This window comes from Mus pahari, chromosome 1, assembly GCF_900095145.1.
Source record: "Mus pahari chromosome 1, PAHARI_EIJ_v1.1, whole genome shotgun sequence".
Classification (NCBI taxonomy): Eukaryota; Metazoa; Chordata; class Mammalia; order Rodentia; family Muridae; genus Mus; species Mus pahari.
Window position 1 is genome coordinate 90,099,324 of NC_034590.1, and position 10,305 is coordinate 90,109,628.

Genomic DNA, 10,305 nt, shown 5'->3' on the forward strand with positions numbered 1-10,305 from the left:
CCATTTGATATTCTTCAGTTGAGAATTCTTTATTTAGCTCTGTACCCCATTTTTAATGGGGTTTTTTGAGTTTCTGGAGTCCAGTTTCTTGAGTGATGTCCTCATTCTTAATAGCTGAATACTATTCCATTCTTTAAATGAATCACATTTTCTGTATCCATTCTTCCATTGTGAGACATCTGGGTTGTTTCCAGCTTCTGGCTAAGACAAATAAAGCTGCTATGAACATAGTGTAACATGTACCCCTGTGGCATGGTGAGGCATCATTTGGATATATGCCCAAGAGTGGTATAACTGGATCATCAGGTAGATCTATTTCCAATTTTCTGAGGAATCTCCAGATTGATTTCCAGAGTGGTTGTACCAGTATGCAGTCCCGCCAGCAATGGAGGAGTGTTCCTCTTTTTCCACATCCTCACCAACCTGTATGGTCACCTGAGTTTTTTATCTTAGCCATTCTGATTGGTGTAAGGTGAAATCTCAGGGTCATTTTGATTTGCATTTCTCTGATCTCTAAGGACTTTGAACATTTCTTTAGGTGTTTCTCAGCCATTCCAGGTTCCTCTGTTGTGAATTCTTGGTTTAGTTCTATATCTCATTTTTTTATTGCATTGTTTGATTTTTTGGTGGTTAGCTTCTTGAGTTCTTTATATATTTTGGATATTAGCCCTCTATTGGATCTGGGGTGAGTGAAGTTTTTTTTTTCCTAATCTGCAGGTTACCTATTTGTCCGATTGATAATGTCCTTACAGAAGCTTTCCAGTTTCATGAGGTCCCATTTATCAATTCTTTATCTTAGACCGTGCACCATTGGAGTTTTGTTTAGGAAGTTTCCCCTTGTGCCAATGAGTTCAAGACTCTCCCACTTTCTCTTCTATAAGATTCAGTGTATCTGGTTTTGTGTTGAGGTCTTTGATCCACTTGGACTTGAGCTTTGTGCAAGGTGACAAATATGGATCTATTTTCATTTTTCTACACACAGATTGCCAGTTAGACCAGCTCCATTTATTGAAGATGCTTTCTTTTTTCCCATTGTATATTTTGACTTGTCAAAGATCAAGTGTCTATAAATGTGTGGTTTTTATTTCTGGGTCTTCTGTTCTATTCCACTGATCAACATATCTGTCTCTGTTCCAATATCATAATGTCTTTATCACTATTGTTCTATAGTAAAGCTTGAGGTCATGGATGGTAATTCCCTCAGAAGTTCTTTTATTGTTAAGAATTGTTTTCACTGCTCTGGGGTTGTTTTTTTTGTTTGTTTGTTTTTCCAGTTGAATTTGAGAATTGTTCTTTCTATGTCTGTGAAGAATTGTGTTGGGATTTTGATGGGGATTGTGTTGAATCTGTAGTTTGCCTTTGGTAGGATGGCCAGTTTTACTATGTTAATTCTACCAATCCATAAGCATGGGAGATCTCTCCATTTTCAGAGGTCATACAGATCATTTACTTGCTTGGTTAGAGTCACACCAAGATATGTTATATTATTTGTGACTATTGTGAAGGGGGTTGTTTCTCTAATTTCTTTCACAGCCTGTTTATCAATTGTATAAAGGAAGACTACTGGTTTATCTGAGTTAATTTTATATCCAGCCACTTTGCTGAAGTTGTTTATCAGCTGTAGTTCTCTGATAGAATTTTTGAGGTTGCTTATGTATACTATCATATCTTCTGAAAATTATGCCATGTTTGATCAATATCCCTGGGAGGCATGCTCTTTTCTTAAGGGAAACAGAGGATGAATAGATCTGGGGATTAGAGGAGATGGAAGAAGATGGGAGGAGAAAAGTGTGGTCAGGAGGCAATATATGAGAGAAGAATAAAATGTATATTTATTCTTATATATAGATATATAAAGTCTCCCAACCAAAATAAGGTTTTAGGACAGAATCCTACTATACTTTCAAAGAAGAGTTAATGCCAATACTTCTAAAATTATTTCAAAGTAGAAAAAAGAAGGAACATTGCTCAATTTGTTTTGCAAAGCCACAGTTATCCTGATAGATAACCAAACCACATAAATACCCAGTAAGAAAAATGAATTACAGATGTTCCCCTTATGAACATAGATGCAAAAATTCTCAATTAAATACTTGCAAACAAAAAATCCCAGAATGCATCAAGAAGATTATCCAACCGTGATCCAGTAGGCTTCATCCCAGAAATTCAGGGATTGTTCAACACAGGTAAGTCAATAAATGTTATCCTACACATAAACAGACTGAAGGACAAAAACTACTTGATCATCTTATAAGGAGCAAAAAGTGCCTATGACAAAATCCAACATTGCTTCATGATAAAAGTACTAGAGATACTAGGGATATGAGGGACAAACTTCAACATAAGAAAATTTACAGCAAGCCAACAACCAACATCAAGCCAAATGGAGAAAAACCCAATGTATTTCCACTAAAATCAGAAATAAGATAAGGATAACTGCTGCCTCTCTACCTATTGAATATAAGGCTTGACTATTTAGCTAGAGCAATAAAAACTAAAAAAGTTCAAGGATATAAATAGGAAATGGAGAAGTCAAAGTATTCTCATTATCAGGTGATATGATTATATCACGTTTTTACCAGGAAATGTCTACTGCTGATAAACACTTTCAGCTTAGCAGCAGGATATAAAATTAATGTTACAACAGTTAGTAGCCTTCATTTATGTAAATAACAGACTTACTGAAAAAGGAATAAAGGGAAACAGCATCTTTCACAATTGCCTCAAAAAATATATTGGAATAACTCTAACCAAGCAAGTGATAGATTTGTATAATAAAAAACTTTAAGAAAGAAATTGAAGATAGCACTAGAAAATGAAAAGATCTTTCATTCTCACAGACCAATAGAGTCAATATTGTGAAAATGGCCATCCTACCAAAATCAGTCTACAGAAAAATCCTATGAATATTATTCATATAAGCTAAAAAGAAACTTAAACTTCATATGGAAATGCAAAAACCCAGAATATCTAACACAATCTTGAATAATGGAAATATAAGCACTCCACATTTTATGCTGTATTATAGAGATGTAGTAATTAAAAACAGTGTGGCATTGGCATATAAACAGATTGGCCAATGGAATAGAACTGAAGATCTAAAACAGGCAGATTGACCAATGGAATAAAACTGAAGTTCTTGATATAACTCCTCAAACCTATATACATTTGATTTTTTACAAAGAAGACAGAAATATACACTGAAGAAAATATAGCATCTTCAACAAATGGTGCTGGTCAAACTGGATAGATGCATGTAGAAGAATGAAAGTCTAATACCCTGCACAAAACTATACTCCAAATGGATCAGAGACCTCAAAGCCAGATGTGCTGAATCTGATAGAAGAGAAAACATGGAATACATTGTAATTAATCAACACAGAAAGGACTTTTGATAGGACCTGCATAATGTTGGCATTAAGGACAGCAATTAATAAATGGAACCTCGTGAAACTAAAAGGTGTCTTGTTTGTACAGCAAATGACACCATCATTTAAATACAGAAGAAGCCTACAGAATGGCAAAAAATATTCACCAGTCACTAGTATATACAAAGAACAAACAAAACAAAAGAAAATCCTTAATATGAAAACAACTTGGTTTTAAAATGGGGTTAGAACTAAATGAGATCTCAAAAGATGAAACCCAAATGGCTGAGAAGTACTTTAGAAATATTCAAAATTTTTAGCCATAGGGAAATGCAAATTAAAACTATTTTGAGATTTCATCTTACCATAGTCAGAAAAGCCAAGGTGAACAAGCCAAATGACAGCACATGCTGTCAAGATTATAGGGAAAAGAGAACATACATCCATGGCTGGCAAGAGTGAAAATGCCACTGTGGAAGTCAGTGTGGAGGATTCTCAAAATCTTACTGCGGAGATACTTGTTCATACATGTTCATTACTGCTCTATTCATAAGAGCAAGAAATTGAGATCAACCTAGATATCCATCAGCTAATGAATGGATAGTGAAAATGTTGGACATTTACACAGTAGAATTATTAGATGTTAAGAGAATAAAATTATGAAATTTTTATGTAAATGGGTGGAGCTATAAACAACCATCCCAAGGTACCTAACTTAGACCCAGAAAGACAAACATTACATGTTCACTCTTATATGTGGGTGTTAACTTTGAAGCCTTTGATATGTATGTTTCATTTAGAATACCCACAGAGGCTAAGTAGCTAGTAAGAAATCAAAGGAGATGAGGAGGATCTTTCAACAAAGTGGAAATAGGATATAGAATTGCAAAGTGGTAACAGGGAAACTAGAAAGAGATTAAATAGGGAAAGGCATGAGAGGACAGGATAAACACAGAATTATACAGAAGGGAAACTAATAGTAAAGGTCTTTTTAAAAAATAACCTTGAAAACCATCTACCATAGAAACTAAAATGTATACATTATTAAATTTAAATGGAGTTACTATATAATGGGGGAGACAATGTGCCAGCTAGACATTTATGATGCAAGTAAAACACCCATTACCAGAAGTGGATTACATCTTGTTGAGCCATTGGCCAAGGGGGTACCATAACCTTTCCTCCCAAGCATTGCGGTCTTTTGCTAATGCTATATGATACTATCCACAACCTGAAAGTAAGCCCTATTATTGAAGATACCATTTATGTCATTGATCATGGAGGAATCAAGTTGGTGCCCAACTAGAAACTTAAATTGTAACAGTAACCTAACTATAAGATGTACCCACTAATGCAATAGTGGCACAAGTGTTGCAGAAGCAATCAACCACTTTTTTACTGGATTCAAGGCCCATTTCATGAGATAGAACCCATACCTGACACTGCTAAAGTGGTCAAAACCTGTAATTAGACAGGCCATTTATTCTGCTAAATGAAAATGGTAGTAAAATGCTTCCTAATGACATATTGCTAGACTAATAGATCAGTGGCTCATTCGACCTTCATCAGAAAAGCTTCTTGCAATAGATGGTAAAGAACCCAGAGCCACAGTTGACCAGTGGAGAGAGTAAGCCCTAAATGCAATATCTTCACTAAAAGCCTTCCACTCAAGGATAAGGGATCTATTCAGAAAAGGGGTTAGAAAGATTATAAAAACCAGAGGGGATGGGTGACTCAAGGAAACAGTTTCTTCCATACACAGCAGGCCTCATTTACATATGAACTCAGAGACTATAGCAGAATACATACCCAAGTGTAAGCCAGACAAGATCCCTGTACATAAAATGGACACACACACACACACACACACAAATCTCCTAACCAAGAATCTATTTGCAGTTGATAATTGCTAGGAGACAGAAAAGCAGTTTTCTACAATGAAGTCACATTGAGTGCATCAACTATACCTCAGGGCAAACCCCATGTTGGCCAACACAAAACTGACCTCAGGTTTTTATGTGTTTTCTGTTTGTTTATTTGCTTGCTTGTCTGGCTTGAATTTTTATAAAAAGGAGTTCTTTTTGCATCTTTAAAATATACTTTTGGTAAGAAAAGATGAAATTGCTGTGTGGGCAGGTGGGGAGGATCTAAGGGATTGAAGAAGAGAAAAATATAATCAAAACATATTGTAAGAAAAATTTTAAGTGAATAAAAAAGGATTCTTAAAGACATTAGGTATGATATACGATATACTAGTAACTAATCTGTAGATTTCGAATTTTTTTCTCAGTCCAAGACCCAAACTGCATTCTCACAGAAGAGCCATTGCCTCTTTAATATGTGTCACATATCATTTGTTACCTAATTTGTCTTTATAACATTCACACTTTTTTGATGCAGGTTTTTGGTTGGGTTTTTTTGTAAAGTAGATTCAATAATGTCTGAATTTTATTGCTTCATTATTAGATTGAAGCTGTGCATTTTTGTCCAAAAAAAAAAGGTATGCTTTTCTCCATGAGCTATATTGGGGAAATATGTGGTAAACTCATTATATGGCAAATAATTTTTAATGACTTTAATGTTATATTTGTCATTCTCCATTGTAATGTACCAACTCCTTATATTTAACATATAAGTCTTCTGAAATTTCCTAGCTATTCATTAAAAAAAATTGTAATTTCTTTGCCATACTGGAGATTGACTTCAAGGCCGTGTGAATTCTGGGGGACACTTTTCCACTGCCCTCCATCCCCAGTCATAAGAATTTTAAGAGGGGAAAAAAAGAATAGGAAAGAATACAGTTTAAAATACTACATGGAGAAAACTGAAGCCCTTGCATTTTATTCCATTACTGAGAAAGAAAATGAAGAATATATCATTTAACCAGACCCAATACCCACTCTTCCTTCTTCCTTCTTCACAGATTTGAAACTTTGTTTACAGAGTTGGAAATGAGAAAAAAAGCACTAGGCATTGCCAGCTTTGGAGCTTCGATCACTACAATGGAAGAGGTTTTCGTTAAGTGAGTTATAATAACCAGGAAAAAATTTCTACCCCGAAACTCCTATGTTGATTTAAGGAAAAAACTTACCAATTTGCAGCTGAAATAAAGCGTTACTACATTTTCAAATATGCTTTTACAGCAATGTATTTCCATGTGATATAAAGATGTTGAACTTGAGTCTTTTTTTATTCTTTTTTTTTTACAGTCCAGATTTTACTTCCCAACCCCAGTCCAACCTCTGACTGTCCCATATCCCATATCTTCTCCCCACCCCCTAGACTCCACGAGGATATACTCACCACCACCACTACCCACCACACCTAACAACTGAACTCCCAGGGGCCTCCAGTCTCTTGAGTGTTAGGTGCATCATCTCTGACTAAACATAGACCTGGAAGTCCTCTGCTGCATATGTGTTGGAGGCCTCATATCAGCTGGTGTCCAGTTTGGTGGTCCAGTGTCTAAGAGATCTCAAGGGTCCAGATTGAGACTGCTGGTTCTCCTACAGGGTCTCCCTCCTCAGCTTCCTGCAGCTTTCTCCTAGTTCAACCACAGGGGTCAACAGCTTCTGTCCATTGGTTGGGTGCAAATATCTGCATCAGACTCTTTTAGCTGCTTGTTGGGTCTTTTGGAGGGCAGTCATGCAAGGTCCCTTTTTGTGAGCTCTCCATAGCCTCAGTAATAGCATCAGGTCTTGGGACCTCCTCTTGAGTTAGATCCCACTTTGGGCTTGTTGCTTGACCTTCTTTACCTCAGGCTCCTCTCCATTTCCATTCTTGTAATTTTTTCAGACAGGAACAATTATGAGTCAGAGTTTTGACTGTGGGATGGCAACCCCCTCATTTGATGCCCTGTCTTTCTGCTGGAGATCGGTTCTACAAGTTCCCTCTCCCCACTGTAGGGCATTTCATCTAAGGTCCCTCCCTTTGAGTCCTGAGAGTCTCTTACCTCCCAGGTCTCTGGTGCATTCTGGACGGTCCCCCCAACCTCCTACCTCCCAAGGTTGCCTGTTTCCATTCTTTCTGCTGGCCCTGGGGGCTTCAGTCCTATTCCCTCAGCCAATACCAGATCAGGTTATCCTCTCTCCCCTAACCCTACCCTGTCCACTTTCCCTCCCAGGTCCCTCCCTTAATCCCCACTTGTGATTGCTTTCTTCTCCCTCCCTAGTGAGATTAAGGCATCCTTGCTTGGACCCTTCAGTTTGTTGACCTTTTTGATTTCTGTGAACTGTATTTAGAGTATCTGTACTTTTTTTTAAGCTAACATCCACTTATTAGTGAGTACATACCATGCATGTCCTTCTGGGTCTGAGTTACCTCACTCGGAATGATATTTTCTAGTTCCATCCAGTTGCCTGCAAAACTCAGGATATCCTCAGTCTTAATAGCTGGGTAGTATTCCATTGTGTAAATGAACCACATTTTCTGCATCCACTCTTCTGTCATGGGACATCTGGGTTTTTTCCAGCTTCTGGCTATCACAAATAAGGCCGCTATGAACATAAGAACACGTGCCCCTGTGACATGGTGGGGCATCACTTGGGTATATTCCCAAGAGTGGTATTGCTGGGTCTTCATGTAGATCTATTTCCAATTTTCTGAGGAACCTCCAGATTGATTTCCAGAATGGTTGTACCAGTTTACAATCCCATGGGCAATGGAAAAGTGTTCCTTTTTCTCCACATCCTCTCCAATATGTGTTGTCACCTGAGGTTTTCATTTTAGCCATTCTGATTGGTGTAAGGTGGAATCTCAGGGTCATTTAGATTTGCATTTCTCTGAGGACTTTGAACATTTCTTTAGGTGCTTCTCAGATAGTCAAGATTCCTCTGTTGTGAATTCTTGGTTTAGTTCTATACCCCATTTTTTGATTGGGTTGTTTGGTTTTTTGGTAGTTAACTTCTTGAGTTCTTTATATTTTTTGGATGTTAGCCGTCTATTGGATGTAGGGTTAGTGAAGATTTTTCCTAATCTGTAGGTTGCCCATTTGTCTTATTGACTATGTTCTTTGCCTTACAGAAGGATTCCAGTTTCATGAGGTCCCATTTATCAATTATTGATCCTAGAGCATGAGCCATTGTAGTTCTGTTTAGGAAATTTCCCCCTGTGACAATGAGTTCAAGGCTCTTTCCCACTTTCTCTTGTATTAGATTCAGTGTATCTGATTTTCTGTTGAGGTCCTTGATCCATTTGGACTTGAGCTTTGTGGAAGGTGAAAATGTGGGTCTATTTTCATTTTTCTACATACAAATAGCCAGTTAGACCAAGACCATTTATTGAAAATGCTTTCCTTTTTCCATTGTGTATTTTTTTGGCATCTTTGTCAATGACCAAGTATCCATAAGTGTGTGGTTTTATTTCTGGGCCTTCAATTCTATTCCACTGATCAATGTGTCTGTCTCTGTACCAATACCATGCAGTTTTTAATCACTATTGCTCTGTAGTAAAGATTGAGGTCAGGGGTGGTGATTCCCCCAGCCTTTCTTTTATTGTTAAGAGTTGTTTTCTCAGGGACTGGTGAGATGGCTCAATGGGTAAGAGCACTGACTGCTCTTCCAAAGGTCCTGAGTTCAAATCCCAGCAACCAGATGGTGGCTCACAACCACCCATTATGAGATCTGACACCCTCTTCTGGTGCATCTGAAGTCAGCTACAATGTACTTAATAAATAATAATAATAATAATAATAAATATTTGAAAAAAGAGAGAGAGAGAACTTGCCTGGGCCTAAGCTTTTCATGGCCACTGTGCCTCAAGATCTCCCTGCCAAGATCCAGGTCAGAAACTTGTATCTTACGGCCTGAAGATCACAGGGGAGGAAGAGTACTCGTCACTCCGCAGGACCTCAGGATCACCTCAGGATCGTGGGTGAGTGGAACACAATGTCAGCTCCAAAGAATTGCTGAGGGTCTTGTGCCAGCAGGAACAGGGACAAAGGAACCCCACCCAACCAGAGGCTGGGATCCATTCCAGTCAGGGCCAGCCCCGCCATCTTCCCCTTGAACCCAGCAGAGGGCACCAAGAGCCCCAGAGGACTCTCCAAGCCACAGGACCCCTGGACCTCAGGATCACAGGTGAGTGGAACACAACATCAGCTCCAAAAAATCAAGGAGGGTCTTGTGCCAGCAGGAACAAGGACAAAGGAACCCCACCAGACCAGAGACTGGGATTCCGGTCGGGGCTGGCCCGCCATCTTCCGCGTGAACTCGGCTGAGGGTGTTGAGTTCCCCAGAGGAGTCTCCACTCTGCAGGACCCCTAGCACACCCAGGACCTCGTGATCAATGGAGAGCACATGGGCGACAGAAGCAACCGAACTTCTTGGACAGGGTCCCTTCTGGCCTTCATCCTCAGCCAGGAGGCGAAGCTGAGACCCAGACCCCTGGGCACCTTCCTTGCCAGAGGAGAGTTGGCCTCTGGGGAGGGCTCTGACCCCAGGACTCAGGAGGTGGATCAGAGCTCCAGACTTCTGGACACCTGCCCTGCAAGAGGAGAGCTTGCCTGCAAAGAGTGCTCTGACCACTGGGACTCAGGTGAGAGTTTGACTCCCAGGAGTGCTGACAGAGACTAACAGAATCACAGGAGGAACAAGCTCCAGCCAGAGACACCTAGAACATCTAACACCAGAGATTACCAGATGGCAAAAAGCAAATGTAAGAATCTTACTAACAAAAACCAAGACCACTCAGCATCATCAGAACCCAGTATGCCCACCGCAGCGAGTCCTGGATGCCCCAACACACCCGAAAAGCAAGACTCAGATTTAAAATCATATCTCATGGTGGTGGTAGAAGATTTTAAGAAGGGCATTAATAAATCACTTTTAAAAATGCAGGAGAGCCGGGCGTGGTGGCGCACGCCTTTAATCCCAGCACTCGGGAGGCAGAGGCAGGCGAATTTCTGAGTTCGAGGCCAGCCTGGTCTACAGAGTGAGTT

General features: G+C 39.3%; 1 protein-coding gene across 1 annotated transcript in view; it reads left to right on the top strand.

Moving 5' to 3' along the window:
- The window catches only part of LOC110325314 (ATP-binding cassette sub-family A member 3-like), a 129,078-nt gene that overhangs the window by 78,629 nt on the left and 40,144 nt on the right, over positions 1-10,305 (top strand). The window contains exon 16 of the mRNA XM_021203277.1: positions 6,292-6,390. Coding sequence (XP_021058936.1) covers positions 6,292-6,390 — 99 coding nt within the window. The remainder of the gene's footprint in view (positions 1-6,291; positions 6,391-10,305) is intronic.